The sequence below is a fragment of the Microtus oregoni genome, unplaced genomic scaffold (assembly GCF_018167655.1).
Source record: "Microtus oregoni isolate MIOR12 unplaced genomic scaffold, Mior012 000061F_ref0000440, whole genome shotgun sequence".
In the NCBI taxonomy this organism is placed as follows: domain Eukaryota; kingdom Metazoa; phylum Chordata; class Mammalia; order Rodentia; family Cricetidae; genus Microtus; species Microtus oregoni.
Genome location: NW_024543871.1, coordinates 10,740,795 through 10,763,799, shown reverse-complemented (window position 1 = coordinate 10,763,799; position 23,005 = coordinate 10,740,795). Strand labels below are relative to the sequence as shown.

Genomic DNA, 23,005 nt, shown 5'->3' with positions numbered 1-23,005 from the left:
ACACATCTTTGCATCATTAAACAAATGTGCCACAGCAAGAGTCAATGAAACACTTTTAAAAATATATTCTACAACAGCATTCCACTGGTTTGTTTTGTTTATATATTAGAATAGAAGAACGATTTTCGAAGCTATGTGCATATGTACAGTTTTAACTTGCAATAGTTTGATGATTTCATGCATGCCTATAACATGTTTTGGTCGAACATGTTTTCCCTTCCCAACTTCAGGTGCTCTTTACTTTTTCAGTACTAAGAATCTACTTAGTCCTTAGTGCATAGTGTAGTGCCATCTATCGCAGTATGAGTAGCCTCCTGGGGGTGACATCCTGGAGGAAAACTGACTCTCTATCCACCTGCCAGCCATCGACTGCCAATAGCTCCTCAGGTAGGGGTGGGACTTCATGAGCACCTCGATCATCCAGACTAGGATTTTGTTCAGCTTAATCTTGTACAGGTCTTGCTCATGCAGTCACAACTACTAGGAGCTCACGTGTGCAAAACCTTCTTTTGTCAGAAGACACCATTTCACTGCGGTCACCAGTCACCTCTGGCTCTTACAATCTTTCTTCCTTCTCTTCTGCAATGAATCCAGAGACTTTGGGGGGGGGGGGGTTGGGGGGGATATTCAGAGCTGAGCATTCCCCAGATTCTTCTTCTCTGCACACTGACCAATTGTGGGTCTCTGAATTAATTACCATCTACTGTGAAAAGAAGCTTCTCTAATAAGGGTTGAGAGATGCAGTGATCTATGGGGATTATTTCATTATTTGTGTGCATGCATATATGCGTGTTGTTTATATGTGTGTGGGTGCTCTTGTGTGTAAAACATATGAATATGTTGTACGTGTGTGTGCGTGTGTGTGTGTGTGTGTGTGTGTGTGGTTACTGAGCATTGAATTTAGGTCCTCTTGATTATAGAATCAACACTTTATTTGACTAAGCTGCCTACTTGGCCCTATATTGCGTTTCATCTGTAGAACATGTATTTTTGGACAAGAAGTGAAAACTAAGTTGCAGCACTTTTCTTCTCTTTGCATTGCTTCCTGCCTATTTGTTTTTTAGCTGCTATCCCCTGAAATGGACACTCCACATACTTCCAACATGTCAGCCCCACCTGTTCTGTTCCAAGCATGTCAGCCCCACATGTTCTGTTTTAGAGAGCATTGTTATCTACACTTCCTTAAGAGAAAGAGGCAGGATTCTTTGAGAAATAAAATCAGGATGTACTGGCTAGGTAATAGGGTTTTTTTGTATTTTTAAATACTGAACTAACCACCACATAATCCTTTCTCATACCCACTGAAACCTTCATTATATATCGTGACTCTGCATACTGCAGTTTTGGGGTAATCTGCCAGCCTGGAAACTGAGAAATTGTGGGGGTGGTCTCGCCAATAGCATTGTGCAATCCACCTGTCAGTATCACCATCATCCTTAGTGTCCTGCTTCTTCCTTGAGTTGCAGATCTAGATAGAGTCCCTCCTAATCCCGACAAGCCCTCACTTTGCCATCTTACTTCGGCTCAAGGGACGCACACTCCTCCAGGAGTCAGTAGATCACAGTCTGACCATACAGAGGGAGTATGCTGACCCACAAAAGTGAAAGAAATGGCATTTGCAGTGGTTTCTCCAAGGCAACAGAATTCACCTTACTCATTTGACCAAAAATCACAAAACAAGTAACCCGTTGAAGCCTAAAGTAAAAATAGCTCTTTCCTCTTCAGCAAAACAGCGAATGGTTTTTACTTACGATTTAAAAGGAACAAAGAAAGAGGGAAGAGAATATTCTAAGCCATAATATGATTTTTCCTCAAGGGTTTTGGTTACTTGGAGGAAATTAAATAAACCATTCTAGTCCATTGTTCTGCTCTAGCTGTGAAGTGCTCCCTACTGTGAACACTATTTCCCAATTGTTGCCTGTCAGAAATACTTAGCAGCTCTGGTCCTGGGTATTGCATGCATTGGGTTGCACAGTGTGGGGGACAATGTTACCAGTGTTACCGTTTGAAAATAAACAACTTCCAAACGACACTTCTCTTCCATGATGTTTTCCCTGAGAACACATTTCATGCATTGATAGAATGTTTCAAGATCTCTCCCCTTAAAGAAAGCACCAGAAATTTTCCAGCAGCAGAGGAAAGTAGGCTATATGAAAATCAGAAAGGGAGAATCAATTTTGAGAGCCAAGAACAGTCTAGAGGCTGACTGAGTTTGGTGCTTTTGAAATCATTCTTCCCTTTACCGGGTCTGATTCAGACGCCCGGTTGTTTGGTCATGCAAATCAAATGGCCGATAGAATCTGCTTATGAATCTGCCGATGGGATGGTTTGCTGCAGTCAGAAAACACTTGATGGGGGGTTGCTCTGTGGTCTGAAGCCCTCTTCTGAGCTGTTTCATTCTCTCTGCCCTGGAAGCCCAAGGAATATTTGTCAACACGCTACACACATTTCTTCTCAAAAGCAAGCAGTCTCTGTTTGAGTCTGTGCTTTGTGCGCTGTGTAAATCTGTTTGTTTTTCTTCTCTCTTTCAGAAGCTGCAAAGAATCGATCCTGCTCACTGTCATCCAGCCTTACCCTGTAAGTGTTCTGTGAGCAAAAGTGCCACTCCATGTCCTTGAGCTTCTGGTCTCCTCAACCCACTCCAGGAAAGCCACCAGGATGAATAACAGTGGAGACAAGCAGCATGTGTTCACAATGCGAGCTTAAAATTCTTGATCATTTCTATTGTGTTCTGTGTTGCCAAAACCATTCATTGGCGTGGAAACTACCGCGCTTCCCTAAATATCGTCAAAGACAATCAGCTATGCAGGCCTGGGAGCACTCCACATCTGCAACTAATACAAAACCCGAGACTTTCTTGTTTGCCAGCTTCCAAGTCACAAGTCTCATGGGAATATCTAATTACAGGAAGTTGTGTGAAAGTTTTATTCTTGTCCCCAACTAATTATTTTGGTAGAGAACTGGCAAATTAAGCCTGATTCAAAGGAGGCAGGTGAGGGACACCGCTGTCAGAATTTGAGTTCAGATACCTTGGTTAGGAGGGAGGAACTGATTATAATCACGCTCTTTTCATTTCCTGTGCTTTCTGCTTTGTTTGTTTGTTTGTTTGCGACTCAGTTGCGCACGGCTAAGGCTGCTCTAAACTTTTGAAGCGGCCAAAGGATGACCTTGAACTTCTGATCCTGCTGTCTCCTTCTCTAAGGCTGTGCTTACAGCCATTCCTCGCTACTCCCAGTTAATAAAGCATTGAAAATTGAACCCATGGCCTTGCATGGGCTCGGCAAACACTCTACCAACTGAGCTATACCATCAAACCCAAATTTTAGGATTTTTGAAACCAATTCTATGATGGTATAACCTTCGTGGTGTGCAGTTCACTCACTTTTCACATGTGAGGCAAAGGTCTTTGCAAAGCACAGGGCAGTGCACGTTCACCACCGCAGTCCAGTTTCAGAGTATTCCACCACTCTTCTCCAATCTTGGATTCCCATTTCCAGTTACTCCCTGTGGCCACCATCCACCCCAGGCAACGGCTCATTTATCTCTTTCTACAGGCTTGTTGGCATTTACTTGTAAATGTCATACATTCAAATGATACCAAGGAAAATGCCTTTATGGCCAGCCACCTTGTTGGGCCTTTATATAGACAGGGAGAGAATCTAACCAGCATAGCTTCCGTGTTTTCTCCTCACAGAATAATATGTGTATTCTAAGGGAAGTGCGATGTTGGTTGCTGTTCTTACTCCCATCTCCCAAATTGGCATTCTTTTACCTGAATTTTCTCTTTACTTTGCAACCTCTTAAAAACACATGATCAGAACCCTTATAACTCCAGGCTAATTTCTTTTCTTGCCTTGTGTGCTATTGTTTTAGCCCATGCGAAAAAGAGAAAGGCAAACTCAAAGGAGGCATTTGGCATTCAAGTTCAAACGGAACCTAATAGGTTAGGGTAAGGGTTTAGGGACTGGCTCTTCTGTCCAGCTGAGTATTCATGACTTGGTACAGAAGTATTCCTTACTGCCATTGAAGCCAGATTTGATAATCTCAATTGTTCTCCAGAGTCCAGGGACTTCTTTTCTACATTGACACCGAGAGTTTATCCATTCAGGAGAGAATGCCACACACACTTCTTGGCAGTAGCCACTCTTCTACTCCGTTCTTCTCGTAGCCAGTTATTGCAGAGGAATCCTCACCCTGACCTACCCTTCCTTCCTGAGATGCCGGCCAGGCTTTCCAATACTCCTATTCCCTCTGATCAGTCCAATCTTCCAGTCTTTCATTCTTCTGCCCTGATCTAAATGCTGCCAGAGGGTTTCATGGTCTGACACTGCTGACATTTGGGCTGGAGAGTTTCCTGTTTTGGGGTGGGGCCTGCATAAAAGGGGATGCTTGGGAACAACCCTAACATCTGCTCAACAGATTCGAATTGCACCCTTTCACCCAAGTTATGACAAGCAAAAATATCTGCAGATTTTGCTAAGTGTCTCTTCAAAATAAAATTGTTCTCAGCAGAGATCCACTGTACTGCTTTAACGCCCATCCTAACTGTTCCAGTATGACTTTTCCCTCCTCTGAACCATGGATGTGCATATTCTAAAGCTACTGAAATAGGTACACTGGATAGACAGAGAAGAGCAGATGGCAGAAGAGACTGTAATGATTTTACTTGTATCTTTATATTGAGATTTTTTTCCCTTCTAGTTTGCTTCTTTTAAAAAAATTTAATCTTGGTATAAGCTATATTCTCAACACTTGTGAGGCTGGGATAACAAGGTTGATGCAAATTTGAGGTCAGCATGGGCTATAACAGTGAGTTTTAGGTCAACCTGGCCTACATAGTGAGACCCTGTATCAAAACAAAATAAACAAACAAGCGAAAATCAGGGTTTAAATCGTTATAAACAAGATAGGTTAAAAATGACAACCCAGGCAAACAAGAGAAGATCTGTAGATTCTGCTTCTGTCTGAGAAAAATCTGTGAATTTTCAAGGCTATTAGAGCACTTACATTTCTTTTGGAACTGGCTCGCAAAAAATTCTGAAGATGTTTGCTTCCTGTTGAGCTCCAATGCAGTGTGTTCCATGCACCTGAGAAGCTGAGCCTTTTGCTGGACACCCTGCTGCTGCAGTTTCCTGGGTGAGCACATGGTTTCTCAGCATCAGCCACATCCCCTGCTAATAAAGCATGGCAGTCAAACTCCCAGATGGCCGATATTCATGAAGCAAGCTGGGTGTGCTAAGGAATCCACTCCTGGAGGGCATATTTTTGCGTTCTTCATGATGATGGTCAGTCAGAACATTCACAAAAGGGGGCACAAAGAAACGAACAGGAAAACGGTTAGGTCCTAAAGAGACCTAGTCACTATGTATCAAGAGGAGGGTCACATGAAAGGGAACACCAAGGGAGTGGGTTCAACCTAGTAGAAGAGGAACAGAGAGACAGAAAGAGGACCTGTGGACAAGTACATTTATTGAGGGTGAGAGGAGAACACACACAGAAGTTGAGGAGAGATGGGTCTGATTGAATGTGCCTTTGATTGTAGCACCTGGGAGGGCAACCCAGGAAAATGAAAAGTTCAAGGTCAGTCTAGACAGTTCTTAGCAAGATCCAGTCAAAGAATAAGGAGTAGGGAAGAGAGGAGGAAGAAGAGAAAAAAAACTTGTAAGATGGTTGCATTAGGATTTTTAAACATCAATAGATCAAAATCAGGGGTGGATATGAAGGTGAATTTGTGGTAGGACCACCTCTTCACACTAGTGAAGTGTACCCACTTGCCTAGATTGGGTGCTCAGAGCCTGTTTGCTGGGGTGCTGACACTTCAGGAAAACAAAAGCTTTAAATTGTAGTTTGTGATCGCAAGAGCTGGCAGATAAATACACTACCTGTCTCTGTCCTTTGAACAAGGTAACTCTGGAGAATACGGTCAGCCTTGCTTCCCAGAGATTCTCAGTAGGAATAAGTTCCAGTTGCCTGTAGTGGTACTTCGTTAACAATGAAAACTTCACTGGCGTATTTCCCCTTCCTGTCTGTCTCCTTTTCCCACGTCACCTGCTCATACTTCTTAGAAGCACCTCCCGCAACTAGCTACCAGCTTATGAAACAGTAACTAAGTATCTGCTTGTGAGGATTACAAAACAAATCACTTATTAGCTATAGGTTACTCCCAGGCTACAGGTTCAAAGCCCTATTATGTAGTTACCGAAATCAGTCTTACTTGTGCTCTTTAAACTGTTTTGCTCATTTTTCCTTATTGGTTTTGGTGTGAGTCTGTTTGTGTGTGTATGCAGGTGCTCTAGAATGCCAAAGAAGGCATCAGATCCCCCTGGAACTTGACTAACAAGTCATTGTAAGCTGCTAGATGTGGGCACTGAAAAGTGAACTAGGATCTTCTGCAAAAGCAATAAGTCCTCTTAACCACTAAGCCATTTCTCCAGCCCTTTATTTGTGTGTATTTTTTTCAAGTACTGTTCTGGACATTTCTAAAGGCCTTTGGGGAATATTCACCATCCTATGGCCACCATAGCAATTAGCAAATGTGGAAAATAATGTAGAAACTGATTAGGGACGTGATAGAGTTAAAATCAACTCACAGCAGGAGAATTTCATTCTTCTAAGTGTTAATTGCTTGTCAGTTCTGCCACGTGTTATAAAATGCATCGGATTAGTGCTTATAGCTGCTGATAGCTAATTCGCCAGGATTCTGAGCTTGTACAGGGTATGTGTTTTGACTAACAGAGGGGATTATAAGTTAAAACTGTGTTCATAATTGGTTTGCACTATCCTATCCACCTGACACTCTAGCTAGCAAAGTAAGCAAGGCACCCTGTTGCCAATTCTCTTTAGATAGCCTTCTTGGGGACTTTTTGTGTTCTTAATCATCAAAAAGTCGTTTTAAAGGTTTGAGGTATTTTGATTCCTTTTGTTTTGTTAATGGATGTTTTGCCTGTGTGTCTGTATTGCACATGTGTGCATGCAGTGCTCACGGAGGCCAAAAGAGGGCATCAGATCTTCTGGAACTGGAGTTAGAGATGGTTTTTAGCTGCCATGTGAGTGCTGAGAATTGAACCTATTTTCTCTGGAAGAACAGTTACTGATCTTAAGGGTTGAGCCATCTCTACCGCTCTTAAAAAGCCATTTTAATGACTTCAGAATTCTATTTTGATCATCTCAGATTCCCATGTTAGTCAGTAATACATGGGTTAATATAGTAATGAGAGACTAGCCAGGGTATCCATAGTAAAGTTACAAAGAAAAGAGAAGCATCTCCAGCATGACACATCCTGCTCTCTCTAGTCATTTACTTTATAAACTACATTAGTTACTTTCCATAGAACTGTACCTTAGTTCTGTTTCTATTGCTGCCATGAAAACCACAACCAAAGGAAACTTGGGAAGGGAAGTATTTATTTCACCTTATACTTCCACATCACAGTCCATCACTGAGAGAAGTCAGGGCACAAACTCAAACAAGGCAGAAACCTGGAGACAGGAACTGAAACAGAAGCCGTAGATAGATGAACGTTGCTTAGTGATTTCCTCTTTCATGGCCTTTTCAGCCTGCTTTTCTCATACAACCCAGAACCACTAGGGATGACACCACCCACAGTGGGCTGGGCCCTCCCATGTCAGTCATTAATGAGGGAAATAGACCGTGGGCAATCTGGTGGAGACATTGTCTCAATCTAGGCTCCTCTTCCCTGACAACTTAGCTTCTATCAAGTTGACAGAAACCTGATCTGGACAAGGTATCTGTGAGACAAGTTAAAGGATGAAAGGTTGAAATGTTTGGCTCACAGTTGCAGAGGTTGCTGACGGCCCATGGTGAAACAAAGTATCATGACGTGGTAGTGTGTCAGAGGAGGAAACTCTTCACCTCATAGCAAACAGGAAACAGACAGAGAGGAGAGGGCCCAGAAACCAGGTCAAACCTTTGAAAGGCACACACCCAGTGTATTAGATACTGTTGTTGAGATCAAAGCAACTGAAGAAGGGTTTGTCTCGTCTCCCAGTCTGAAAATACAGACCATCATGGTGTCAGGAGCTTGAGACAACTGATCTCATTGTATCCCCAAACAGGAAGTAGAGCAAGGAAAGCCGGTGCCCAACTCACTTTCATCTCTGCTTCCTTGTATTCAGTTCAAGACCACAATTCATGGCAATCATATTCAGGTGGGCCTTTACGCCTTGGTGAACCTAATCTAGGTAATCATTTGCTCAGGCTCTGAGGTTTGTCTCTTAGGTGACTCCAGAGCCTGTCAAATTAACAAGCAATATTAAGCATCATACCCAGTGACCCATTTCCTCCACCTAGCTCCTAAGTTCCTTTCACCTCCTAAAGCAGCACCACTAGTTAGGGACACATGTTCAAGGCATGAACCTATGGGGAAATTTTCATATTCAAACCATAACTTAGACAAATAACTCCAGGTTTTCAATGAACCTGATTAGCATCACTCTATTTCTAAAATCATATCAAATATCCACATCTCAAAAGTCAGCTCTGATATACTTTTTTACTGAAGTAAAGAATTATGTAGAACATTCTAGAAAAATACAGTAAATCGTTAAATAGAATACCCAGAATGCAATAGAGAAGTCAAATTTGAGAATATGGTTGCATGAGTTGAACATTTTATTGCCAAATAATGCTAGAGCAATCATGCGTTCTTTGTGACATCTCAGCCTATGACTCAGGTCTGCTCTGGTATCTTCATTACAGATACTTCACTTGTGCTAAACTCATTGAGTCAATGTAAACACTGCCACTCAGAATCGTTAAGGGAGAATAATGTTTTCCTTCAGCTAAAAAATGGCACATCAAAAGCAAATGAACTCACCACTGTATGATTTGCTCGTTAATCATCACTCCACTTGGCCTATAATTACACAGACACTATGAGAACATACATTGTCACATCGCTCCAGCATCCCAGTGTGACTTCTAAAACGCACACAGAGCTTACCAAACACAGGCATCTTTTGAGGAGCACTCATTCAGAGTCCTTTTGGAGGATTTTAAAAAAAAAGAGAGAGAGAGAGAGAACATCCATTCTCTTTTAAATGGCTTATGTAAGTGTCTGAATTGAAGCTTCATCATCATCCATCTGACAAGTCTTCTAAGATACTGCTCACAATTCAGATAGCTTCAGAAAGCTGTGCAGGGGAGTGTTGGAAATAACATCACCTAGCATAGTTCTGCAAACCCGTAATTCCAGTGCCAGGAAGGGTGAGTCAGAAGGATTATAAGCCAAGGTTACCCTGAACTACTTTTCCAATTCCAAGCCCCAGGAATTTATAACCAAACCCTGTCTCAAAAATAAACAAAAAATAGTATTCTCCTAATATTAAGACAAAAATCTCTGCCCCCGAACATTTATATTAGTCATTGGATATTCCTAACAATGGTTTCATATTATGATATGCATAAAAATTATGCATATGTTATGTATTTATGTGCATAACATAAAGTGTGCCATTTTTTTAATTTATGTATTTATTAAGGATTTCTGCCTCCTCCCCGCAACCGCTTCCCATTTCCCTCCCCCTCCCCCGATCAAGTCCCCCTCCCTCATCTGCTCGAAGAGCAATCAGGGTTCCCTGACCTGTGGGAAGTCCAAGGACCACCCACCTCCATCCAGGTCTAGTAAGGTGAGCATCCAAACTGCCTAGGCTCCCCCAAAGCCAGTATGTGCAGTAGGATCAAAAACCCACTGCGATTGTTCTTGAGTTCTCAGTAGTCCTCATTGTCTGCTATGTTTAGCTAGTCCGGATTTATCCCATGCTTTTTCAGACACTGAGACAAAGGTCTTTTTCTCTCCTGCTTCAGCACCAGGATTCCAGGAAATGTTCAAGGATCATCCATTGACTTATTTATTTATTTCTGTCTTGACTTCTTTTCTTTGAAATTTCCCTGGAAGTCTTCTCAACAAATGGACAATGGTTTTCAGATGTTACTGGGCCCCGGATGCATGCCTAGGATCACACAGGACCTCCAGGAGGACTTTGTCTTTGCAGATTGTATCTGCAAAGACAAAGTGTGCCATTTTAACTGTGCAGTTCAGTGATATTAAGTACAGCTGTGATGCATTAAGCATCACTATTATCTCATTGTAAAACCTTCTCATCACTCATAGGGAAAATCCCGTATCTATTAAACATTTATTCCTCCTTTTCCTTCTGCCCCTGTTCCAACATTTCTGACTTTTTTTCCATTCTGGCTGTTTCACGTAAATATAATTATACTATATTTGATCTTTTCTGTCTGATTTTATTTATACCATGTTTTCAAGACTATAGCATCAATCAATATTCTCTTGTATGGACATACCACATATTATATACCATTTCAACATGTTGGGGTTTCTTTATTTAATCAATTTCCAGAATATGCGCATTTGGCAAGGTTGGGAGTCCTTTAAATTCTTTGTTGTTTTTGTTTAAAAAGAGAAGTATGGGTTATGATCATTAGTTTGGGGGCCACGAAATTAACATTATATCCATCATATTAAGCCTTTATGTAGATTCAAGGGTCAGTTACTAGAATGTGTTGTGCAAAAGCCTCAATGCCTGGAGAATAAGGAGTGTGGTCATCAATCTGTATGGTAGGCAATAGTCAATATTTGACCATTTTAGTTTATGAACCAGAAATCATCTGATTTTCTGCTAAATTCAATAGAGAATGAAGGTTGTTTTCGTTTTGTTTTGTTTGTTTGTTTTCTGAGACAGGGTTTCTCTGTGTAACAGCTCTGACTGTCCTGGATCTAACTCTGTAGACAAGACTGGCCTTGAACTCACAGAAATCTGCCTGCCTCTGCCTCCTGAGTGCTGGGATTAAAGGCTGTCTGACTTGTTTTTGTTTTTTAACTAGTGATGCTATCAATAGATGGGAGTTCAACTGTCTTTAAGCTTCGCTAAAATTACATAAGGATTATTTTCAGATGGATTGACTTGAGCAAGGCCAGGCAGCAAGGACTCCCCTTTGTCCCGGCACCCTTTTAAACAATGTTCCTATTGCTCTTATGGATTCTAAGAAGGCTCTGTGCCATTCAGTCCTCAATTCCGAGAAAAACAGGGAAGAATCACAAAATACAAAGCACTTGTAAGATAAGGCAGACCTTGTAAGTCAGAGTCTCCTCCCACTCTGCCCATTAAGATCCAAGATCACAGATACCAGTAGGAGACTGAAAGTCAGGCCTTCAGTAGAGACCTGAAGCAAAGAGTTTTAAGGCACTTCCCACTTCTGAATTGTGTTCAGAGCTCTGCATTCAGACAAAGTTTAAAATCCTTGGAATTGTACTTAGTAAGAACATGGATCTGGACACTAAATCAAGATTATTAATTTGCAGTCATGACAATGTTTCAATCACACCCAAAATTTGCAGTTTGTCCTTGAATCATGCATGCACTGATTTAGCAACAATGTTGTGTATACCTTTGAGGATAAAGATGAAAAAACTAATGTCACAAAGTTTGTGTTAGCATGCCACTAATCAGATAAAAATCTTTCCATTTCCTCTAGTCTCCCAAATCAGCATTTATTAGTGCTGCAAAGAAGGCAAGATTGAAATCCAACCCCGTCAAAGTGCGCTTTTCTGAAGAGGTCATCATCAATGGCCAAGTGTCGGTAAGTTCACAACTATCTGTGTGGCTATGCAGAGAACCACTGAGGCAGAGACTCTGTACTCTAGTGAAGCCAATAATGTTAGTAGAATGCTCATTCTGGGCCTGGTTCTTGTTTTTCATGGGGGTGTCAAATCTTAACTGCAAAGGACTTGACTCACCACTGAAGTATGAATAATAAAAACTCAAAGACAGAAATTGGGATTCACCCTGCAGGTCAGAAAAGCAAAGCACCTAGCCACTGGCTCTTACCTCAACCTCAGTTCAAACTGGCAATTCTGCCTCCTGGAATCTCAGAATGAGACTGAGCCTGAGAACTGTCTTCTCCTGTTTTATAATCCTCTCTAGGTTTGGGATTAAAGGCATGCACCGCCCAGATTCTATGGCAAACTAGTGTGGCTACTGGGATTAAAATTGTGTGTCACCACTGCCTGGTCTATAAGGCTAACCGGGGGGGGGGGGCTGTTTTACACTCTGATCTTCAGGCAAGCTTTATTTATTTATTAAAATGAAATGTCACTACAGCCACCACCTCACTGTCATCAGAGCTAACACAACCAGTGATTCTGGTGATACTGGATGTCTTAGAGTCTCACTACTTTGGTCTGGGAGCACTAAGGTTGCCTTATTTATATTATGTAAAATAAGCGTCCTTTGAAATTTCCACTACATTGTGCCAATTAACTGCTTCCACAGAATAGCCTTTTATGTATTTTGTGAAAAGATTTATGTCTTCCTTGAGTTGCATGGTGTGTGTATGTATGAAAGTCATTGAAAGAACAGATTTTGTATATAGAGCAACAACTGAAGAATGATCCCCCAGGTCAATACAAATAGGTCTTCATGAAAAGAATGGCTTCATAATCTTCTACGTGGATAATGCCGACATCAAGAGGATACTTCATTTTCTACACTTTCTGAAGACAGGAGAAGGGTTCTATTTCATTTTCATTTTTGTTTTAGGTTTTAGGAAGGTTTTCCCAAGGGTACTACTAGTTTGGGGGCCTTGGAAATTTCAAATTTTTATTGTTGATAGTTGTTGGCTGCTTTTGATGTTGTGTAAATGAATCCCAAAGGATAGACCGTCATTTGGGATCAGTTTGCTGTGGATCACACACTCTTTCCTGAAGTTAGCCCTGGATCTGTATTGGAAACTGTGGACATGTGTCTACAAGCTTTGAGCAAGGCACTTGTGAGTCTTCTTATCACCAGTTCTACCTAAGGCTGTCCAACTTGGAGAGCAGCAAATTGAAATACATGATAATTCTCTTTCAGCTATGATAAATTACCAAGGCTAAACCACTTAATGGGGGAAGGATCCTCACAGTTGCAAAGATTCATCCCCTGTGGTGAGGCAGAATATCACAGCAGCAAGAGATTGTAGCGGAGGCTACTCAGCTCAAAACATCCAGGAAGTCGAGACAAATTGAGCTAGAGATAGATAAGGAGAGGAAATAAAGACAGGTAAAATAAGAAGGAGAGAAGGAAAATCTATGCACAAAGAGGGTCTGAGACTTCCTTCCCTGTTATTGCATCTGGGCTCAACCTATTTAATGACATCCCCTTTATTCAGGCAGGTCTTCTCTGTCAATCATCTTTGAAAAGTCCTCCCCGAGACATGCTTTACTAATCTCCTAGTTGGTGATCAATCAAAACTAATTGATAAAAAATTAAGGATCGTGGCTGGTCAATCTGGCAAACTGTTGGGCCATTTTGGGTGAAAGGTCTGAGGCTGTGGTTGTTATCCTGGGCACAGTTTATACTGCCCTGTAAACTTGATGTGCTCTGCTCGCTGCAATGGATCTCCCTTAATCTAGGCACACTGTTACCACGTGTCACCAACACAGAACTCTGTCCCAGTGGAGGAGCAGAAGATTCCAGGCATAGAAAAAAAATAAGTGCATCACATCAAAAATTCATAAGAAACTTACCTTTCCACACCAGGGCTTCTCAGCATGTGACTGGGCATCTAATGAGAAAATAATGTTCTAGAAGCTTCTGTGACAGTGTCATTTCAACCCCATTTATAACAGGGCTCCTGCGAGGCAGCTGGAATGTGAGGGCATTGTTGCAGGGCCAGTGGTCTCCTGCAGCCTCTGCTGCCTTGTCACGATTCTATAGAGGTAGGCCCTTCAGTTGCATATCTAACCCGAGGTTCATGAAAACTCATCCTTTCTAATCTGCTCTTTTCAGTCACAAGGTGCCTAGTCTTCTGATTTAAAACTAGGCTTACTCAGTGAAGCAGGCAGCAAGAAGGTCACAGCAGAAAGTCATGGCAATAGAAATGAGAAGACATTCAGAGAAAGAAATGAACAGGGAAAACCAAGGGACCAGTTAATGACTTCTACAGGGATCGAGTCTGCTCAGACTGTAAAACACCTAGAAACATCTGTGCATCTGGTCTTCATTTCCTCCATCTGGAAGCCAAAGGACATATGGCTTTGCTATTTCTGAGTCCTCCCCAACCCCCCCCCCATGACTCTGTGACACCAAATACATGTGTATAACCCAGTGTCCTCCAAGGACGCATTAATCTTACAGGAAGACATCTCCTTTTCTCCTTAATCTCTCTCATTGTTTCGCATGATTTCCAATTAAAGAAGGATCCGAAGGAATGCGTTTCTCAGGTTCACTCTTGGTCATATTTCAAATTGGCATGCCGTTTGAGTTATTTCTAGAGTATATTATGAGCTGTTCATTATCGCTTAGACTTAGCACTTCACTTCTTTTTTTGTGGCACTGGGAATGAAATGCAGAGCCCTCCTACATGCCAGGTTTGCTCGTTAGTTTTCGTCAACTTGGTATCAACCAGAGTCACCTGGGATGAGGGAAAGTTAGTTGAGGAACTGTCTGCATCAGGTTGGCCTGTGGGCCTGTTTCCAGAGTGTTCTTGGATTGCTAATTGGTGGAGGAGGGCCCAGGGCACTGTGAGCGGTGCCATCCCTAGGCAGGTAGTCATGAGTTGCATAAGAAAGGCAACTGAAGGGCAGCCTGGAACAAAACGAGTAAGCAGTATTCCTCGATGATCTCTGCTTCGATCCCTGCCTCCCGGTCCTACCTTGAATTCCTGCCCTAGCTTCCTCCAATGATGAGCTGTAGCTTGTGAGCTATAATAAATCCTCTGCTCTCCGAGTGGTTTTTAGTCACAGTGTGCTATCACAGCAACAAAAAAGCTAACTAGGACATCGGGCAAGTGCTAGACCACAGAGCTGAAAGCCTTGACCCTGTGTTTTTCTCTTTTAGAACACTAGCTCACCTCTTACGTTTCCCTTTTGAGTTGAAAAACATTCCTAAATGGGTTACAAAGAGTTTCAAAAAATAACTTTACCCTTGAGCTCCTTCAGGCTTGTGACTGATTTGCATGACAGCCACCAGAGACCAGCAGTCTCCTGTCACACAGCGCCATTGATGGTCTTCATTTTGTTCATTTAATCCTGATCCACAAGTCAGGACTTGTGCTCACAAACACAGATGGTTGACTACAAAGGAATTATGCCTGTAATAATGTTTTCCATTGGGAGTCTTGCTTTGTAAAAAACTGCATCTGATTTTTCTGAAAGGCAAAATGTCTTTTGTTAGATTGTTCTGAGTTATTTGTAGCTGGAAAACAATATTACTATGAACACCGCAGTTCAGATACCACCAAAGGGATACCTAATTGGTCTTTGAGCATTTGGTTACTTATCCTTTATTTTATTGTGATAAGAATAAACAATAGACATATGTCGCTGGTGCCCAGAGTAAAATTCTAATTTGACTGACCTTCACATCTACCATTCCTCTTTTCTGTTGTTAAACAGGAAACTGTTAAAGACAATTCACTTCTCTTTATGCCAAATGTTTTGAAAGTCTATTTGGAAAATGGGCAGACCAAATCCTTTCGCTTTGACTGCAGCACCTCCATCAAGGTAAGATGACATTCGAACCTCTGGGCCTGTACTCAATATGTGAGATCAAACCAAGACAGAGTGCAGAAAAAGAAAAGGCTCTGAGCTTTTTGTCACTATTGGTGCTGCAAACACTATAACATGCTGTCTATGAAGAAACACCAGGGCTAGTGATTTTAATGCAACTCCAGATTAATTAAAATAGCATGACTGTCACCAAGAAGGTTTGGCACCCTACCCAAAGCCAACAGGATTTCCCAGCAATTTCAGCCACCAAGAAGATTAGGATGTTAACTATTGATTAAACATCTGTCACTTTTGATGTCCAGCAAAATCAATGGGTATAATAATTTAAAGATAACATTTACTTTTGATTGCTTTAACCAATTGCTGGAGAATGCTACATAACAAGTTGGACCTGAGTTTACTTCTCAGGAGGAGGTTAAAGGAAGAGCCACCAAGCAGTCTCATGATTTCTGAGCCACGGGTGAGTTTTACATAATAGGTTTCGTAGCAAAGCATATGGGTCTCCCCCCATGCTTTTTTCCTAGAAAAGAAAAGTGCACATTCTCCTCTTTTTCTTATTGTACAAAAGTATGTTCAGAAATTGATTGCTCCCTAATGTCTCATCAGCCTAAAATAGACTTTCTTCAAATGGCACAGTCAGAAAGACTTTATGGAGGTAAAAATGTACCTAGCGATGATCTGTACCATAATCTAGCAAGAGACTATCAAGTCTGTGTTTAAAATGTCTATCAATAGTCAACCATTAATTCTCTGCGTTTGAAAGGCCTCAGAGTAGATCTCACCTGTGCAAACGGTTCTACAAAGCCTACTTGCTGTGCCTTCTTATTTTCATAATACCAGCAAGCAGCTGGAGTTAAATTGCCTTAAATACATGGTGATTCAGTAGGCAGTAGAAGGCACAATATTAGTAGAGGGTGTAGGAACACTAAGTCATCCTTAATTGCCCCAGATGAAATACTAGTTCCTTCATCTAAGACTGCTACTTTGAAATGGTGGATGGCTGATAAAATATTTTTCCTTCTTTTCCTACTCAATACCAACATAGTTGATCTAATAATCAATCACCTAAAAGGAGAATCAGAAAATTCTTTCTGTAAAGAATTTGGGCTTTGGGGTCATCTGTTGTCTGTGGGGATTTTTGGATTATTTGTTGCACGAGGAAAACAGCCACAGGGAGGAGGTATTGGAAGGACCTCAGGATCGCCTTTTAGGATCTTCTTGAAGAACACTGAGAACTCGACCATTGGTCCTCTCACATTCTAGTTCATTATAGAAGTGGGTAAGAAGCTGGATTCAACAAGGGACATTAGCCCATAGGACAGCTTCCAGAGTCTCCTTCCTATGGACAGCTACAGGCAGTGTTATAGTCTCCCAGAAATAATGTAACAATATACACAGAGTATTATTAAGAAAACTTCCCTTTGTCTTGGTGTTCAGAATTTTTTTTATTAGAGGTTGGTCACATAGACACAACTGCATGGCTGGACTTAGGAATTCGCCCCTCTAGAGGTCAAGTTGATATTGCATGACACAAGACTTGTGGACTACTGTTTAGCAAAGACTGTATGCTGTAGTCCAATCCTTTAGAGACAGAATAATGACTCCTGCCCAACAGACCACTGAAGAGCAAAAAGGTCCTTTCCTGCGAGTGACACAGCAGAGCCACACCTTGCTTTAGGTAGTGCTAATTCATTCCTGCATACACTTTGCATGAGCAAGTGAGGATGCCCAGTTGGACCCATGGGCTGTTGTTTGCAGACCCTAGAACGCATGCACAGAAATACATGACTATGAATCTCTCTGGCCTTTTGGGCTCATTCTTTGTTCTCAACTGTTCAGCTCCTTGCTGTTATACCTTCTAGCTCACTTGACGCATGATAAGACTTGAGTACATTTCTTACCAGAAACCAGTCTAAACCGAAGGACAGTTCTGCTGTTATTCCTTTTAACTTCCTTATCACAGCAACCCACACTAGTCTGAGTTTTATTTCCTGGTGGATTACAGGTGACAATGAAGAGACCAGGCGCAGTGTAAAGAGTTCCCATCAAATTCAAGCTATCTTATCTTGTACCTAACAGCCCTATTAGCACGACAGTCACTGGTTGGTGGGCATAAAATGGAAAGAGCAGCTCAGTGATGAAAGGAAGTTGACAACTGCTGAATACATTTTGCCAGAACTCTCCTTACAGAGTTAGATAATAGGGCACAATTTCCATGCCCCCCACTGGTTTACAAAAAATGTCACATAGAGTTCACACAGCCTTCCAAAACCTGGGTTGTGTTTCTCTTTCCTGGATTTTGTGCAAATATATATATATATATATATATATATATATATATATATCAGGAAATATTTTAGATCACATTCAACACAATCAAGGAATTTGGGTTGAACAGTTATTCTTTGGGGGTATGTATGTGTAGGTAGGGTTGGCTTTTGTGGATTTTGTCTTAATAAAGCCTGAAGAAATGGCAAAGGAACATAAAGTAGACTCAAATAGCAAAACAGTCCATCAAAAACCAACTTTATAGATGGGAAGGGTTTTTTTTTCCTTAGCAACCAATTATTGCAGTTTTGGAATAGATGACTCTGTTGTGACTGTCCTGGGCATTGCTAAAACAGCATCCCACTCTCTACCTACCCAATCCCATGACAATTCCAACCCTGCTGTGACAACCTAAGGATGTCTCCCCAAAATGTCCAAATGTTGTTCCAGGACACCGTTTCCTCCCATTAAGAAGACTTGTTCTACAAGACTTTGGTATTTGACTAAAAATTACCCTAAAGAGTGATAATTTGCTAGTCTCGAATCTATGAGCCAATGAAAGGCTGAGCAGACTAGCTGCGCCTTGCAGTTACAGTCTTTCCTTGTTTACTCAACACATTCTGACTCTAAATGTTTAATCCTATGAAGTATTACAGACATAGCTTGCTCATTTCACCTTCCCCAGGGATGTAAAATAAACTGCTATGGCAGGGCTCTCTGTGCAAATGGTGTTATAATAAATGCTTTGTAAGTATGAACTCGTTTGATTCCCATATCAATCCCAAGGCAGGCATTATTTTCACTTCCAGTTTACAGGTAGGGAAACTGAGATACTGAGAGGTTGAATAACTTCTCAGTGCTGGGACGTTTTTAAGCATGAGGACTGGAATTAGAGCCCAGACATTCTCAGAAGCTTCATTACTACCATGGTGCTCTTTCAGAACAACAGGCGCAGGCCGACATACTATCTGGGAACAGGACAAAAATGATGGATATTTCAGGCCTCACAGGTTCAACTCTGTTCATGAAGTGTATGGACAATAAAGCAACCGTGACAATAAAGAGATGGGTTGACTGAGTCCCGATAAAACTTTATTTATCAAAATGGTTGGCGGGCTAGATTTGACATGCAGGCCATACTTACCAGGTCCCTGATATAGAACACTTTCAGTGTTGGTTTAACTGTGTCCTCACTGAGAAAAAGGGAGACGTAGACTAGACCTCTATCTGTTAAACAAAAAAACCTTTCTAATCTAAACCCTTTCGCAGGGACTGCTGAGATGGCTCAGCAGTTAAGAGCACTGGCTGCTCTTCTAGAGGATTCAGCTTTGATTCCTGTGATGATAGCTCACAACTGCCCGTAACTCTAATTCCAGGCCTTCTTCTAGCCTCCCTGGGCACCAAACATGCGATGCTACACACAGCACACATGCAGGAAGAACACCCAAACACATTTTGAAAGAAAGAAAGAAAGGAAGAAGAAAGGAAGGAAGGAAGGAAGGAAAAGAAACTTATATGATCACCAAGCTCCTTTTCCAGCTTACCTCTCAGTATTGAACTCCACAGGAAGTTTGGGTGGTGCTGGAAGTTAGAAAGGGCCAAGAAAAAGAGTCTCGATTCTGTGCTTTTCACTCTTAATGCTATTTGATTTCAGTACCATTTGACGGTATTTCATTACGGAATGTAAAGCCTACATTGATGTAACACTTTCTGGTCACGATAGTCTCTAAAAACTAAAAAGGACAGTGTTGATTTTGATCTCTCCCTGTCACTGTTTGCTCTGTAAGGATGTCATCTTAACCCTGCAAGAGAAGCTGTCTATCAAAGGCATTGAACACTTCTCCCTCATGCTGGAGCAGAGGACCGAAGGGGCTGGAACCAAGCTGCTGTTGCTTCATGAGCAGGAGACGCTCACCCAGATCTGTGGAGTAACCCCAAGAATGATAATGCCGATGGGAGCAGAGCCTGTGGTACCTCCGAAGGCCCTTTCTCCAGCGTCTCTATTCCCCGGGTCCTCTCTGAAGGAAGCACCACCTTTAGCATGTCTCAGACACCTCAAGGAGACATCCTCCTTTTATTGCCAATCTGTCATAGACTTTCAGTAGTTCTCCAGATTTGTCATTCAGAGGTTAGGCAGATACTGGAATGTAGCTCTGCAGAGTGACATTTTATGTTTCTGCAGTGGTTTCCCTGCTTGTTTTGATCATTAAAAGCAAAACTGTTCACAAATGTATGTAAATGAAGACAGAGTCATCTATGTAGTCCTCTGCTCTGGGTGCATACTCGTGACTATTTTTGGGAGCCTACAATCACTGCCCCAGTCATGCCCACTATAAATATGGGATCTACTGATGTGTCCCAATTCCTGGTTCCAAAGGTGACACCCCATCTGTTCTCTGGGGAGACAAGCTGAGTGCTTACAGCTGCATCAAACATAACACCTTCACTTGTCTCAACTTGAAACAAGCTGAGCATCTTGCTCAAGTGTCTAAGTATCCACTCTTGCATAGGAAAGTTCAATGAAGAGATAACTCTAGAAAGAGGAGGTGGGGGGACATGATCAGCTGAAGCAGCCAGATACCACCAAGGGATGAAATGACAGGAAGCATTGCCCTGCTAAAGTGCTTCTTATTTGGTGCATAATTAAAAGCTAATATCTGTAATGGGTTGGAGGGATGTCTCAGCAGTTAAGAACATGTACTGTTCTTCTTGAAAACCTGAGTTCAATTCCCAGAACCCACATCAGGTGGCTCACAGTGGCCTAGAACATCAGCTCCAGATCTAACACCTCCGGCTTCTTTGGGTACCTGCGGCTCACATAATTAAAACTGAAAATAATTCTTTAAATAAAATCAACACCTCACATTTTGCACATCAATTCCCTCAAGTAGCCCTATTTTGACAGAATCCCAACAGGATGTGACAGACTGGGAAAGTTGCAAGGCATGTTGATTGCCACTTCTGTATCTAATTTGACCTATGATCAAGTTTAAATCTACATAGCCATATTTAAAATCACTTGCAAAATAAACCACAACAAAGCTTATTTTATGCAGTGTCATAGGCGAACCATCACTTCTATTCAGAACCTCTCAAATGAAAGCTCATTGTGTATCCAAGTTCCTCTGGAAATAGAACCTTAGCCAAACACTTGAATGTGCGGAAGTTCCCTGAGAGATTATGATCAATACTGGGAGAGGGGTGGAAAATAGGAATTGGGCAAATTGGGAACCAACAGAAATTTCTCAGCAAGCCAGTTTCCAGCATGGGACTAGAGCCGTATCTGATTAGAAAGCTCAGAGTGGTAGCATCAAACACATGCGTGTCAGTGGTACCTCACCTGGGGTAAGGTTGGCATTGGTAGCAGGCTATGCCTGATGACTCCTCAAATTCCCTGACCCATCCAATGGTCCCAGGCGCATAGAATAAATAGCCTTCAGTTTGTGACTGTAAGTGAGAGTGATGTGGGCAGCGTACCCATTTCTGAATCTAATGGATGTTCCACAACTTTATCTTTCCCTTACAGTTCTACTACACGGGCCCTATAGGAAAACATTATGGTGATTAAGGTGAACAAAGAATCAAAACTTTTTGTGATGCTACATATCTAGAGCTTAATAAAATGAGCCAAATAGCCTGAAACCAAGCAACTCCATCCTTTTGAACCGTCCAGTACAGTCAGAGCAGGAAAAGAACTGGTGTGATAAAGCTGTGTATATGAGCTCTTGTCATCTTCTCTCCTTTCTCATGATGCTTTCTCTTTCTTTCCCCAGCCTCTCCTTTGAACATTCCCATAACAAGTCCATTATGTACAACCCCTAGCCCCAGAGTCTGCTTCTGGGGACCCCAGCCTTGCACAAAGGCCAAACTGAAGATTTTGTTAATGTAGAAAAAAAGAGGAATGTGATTCTTTGGGTCTCAGTCCTTTCTCAGTGAGCACCTATGAATTCTTAAATGATGTATTTGCTCTTCCAGGTGACACAGAGACCCAGCTCCCATAAAATGAGGTGTCTTTTCTGGATCAGTTTTGTCCCAAAGGATCCCATTGACCTGTTAAGGAGAGATCCGGTTGCCTTTGAATATCTCTATGTTCAGGTAGGTAAATGTTTAGATCATTCTATATAAATGTTGATATGACCATAAATCAACCCCACCATTGTTTTTCTTTCCATCATCCATCCTAAGCACAACAAACCATAAAATAAGTGTGTGATACTCTTTACATGTCTATATTTGGTTTTGAAATAATTTTATTACTCCTATAAAAGTTTCAAGAATCTACACCCTCCATCCCGATTCATCGATCATTGGTATTATCTCATTTGTATTTTAGTTTAATACAGGTACATATTCCTGTTTTCTTTCATCACAGAAATTCACACACAAATGTTTATTCTACAGCACAAGAAAGCTAGTTGCTTGATTACAAGGATATTTTCTTATATAAACTCTGTTCAATAAAAAAATCAAGAAATAGGACACCGATGCATTCCCCTTATCTCATCTTTTATCTACATCCAAATGATGCCTGTTGTACCCCAAATATCCTTTATGCCATCATTTTTTTCAGAATAGAATTCACTGTGGAATCTAATTTTGCATGTAGTTTGGTTGTCAAATTTCTTTGGTGTCCGTAAATCAGGTCTATCCTTTATCCTCCTTTGGTGACTTTTGTGACATTGAATTTAAAAAGTACTAATCAGACATTGCATAGAAATCTTTCCGTTTGGGTTTCTCTAGTATTTTCTCAGGATTAGGTTGAAGTTATGAGTTTGCAAGGAATGGCATGAGTGACTGTGTCCTTCTCAGGGTAGCATACGAGGAGCAACATGTTGCCTGGTTAGCCCCTTAATTGTGAGGCTGACTTTGTCTCTTATGTGGGTGGTGTCCTTGTAAAAATTAACAACTTTTCTTTAGTAATGACTATGAAATTTGTGGCAAGTCATTTTGTGACTTTTATGATCTTATAGTTCATCAAATTGTCACCCACTAATTTTTATTAATAGTATTAATTAGTGATTCTTGCTTGAATCTATTGTTATCAGGATGATTTAAAATGACATGTCTAATCTCATTATGTCTTCTTTGTTGATCAGTTGGCATACTATAAAAGTTTTTCCTTCTCCGTATATTTATTCATTCATTTTGGCACTTAAATTTCTCTGAGATACCACAGTAATGATTAATATTAGGATTAATAATTT

The 23,005-nt window shown here is 41.3% G+C and overlaps 1 protein-coding gene across 1 annotated transcript in view; it reads left to right on the top strand.

The window, feature by feature from the left end:
* The window catches only part of Frmpd4 (FERM and PDZ domain containing 4), a 251,040-nt gene that overhangs the window by 196,831 nt on the left and 31,204 nt on the right, over positions 1-23,005 (top strand). The window contains 5 exon segments of the mRNA XM_041639946.1: positions 2,532-2,577; positions 11,519-11,623; positions 15,420-15,527; positions 19,589-19,729; positions 21,777-21,896. Of these exon segments, the coding sequence (XP_041495880.1) occupies positions 2,532-2,577; positions 11,519-11,623; positions 15,420-15,527; positions 19,589-19,729; positions 21,777-21,896 (520 nt within the window).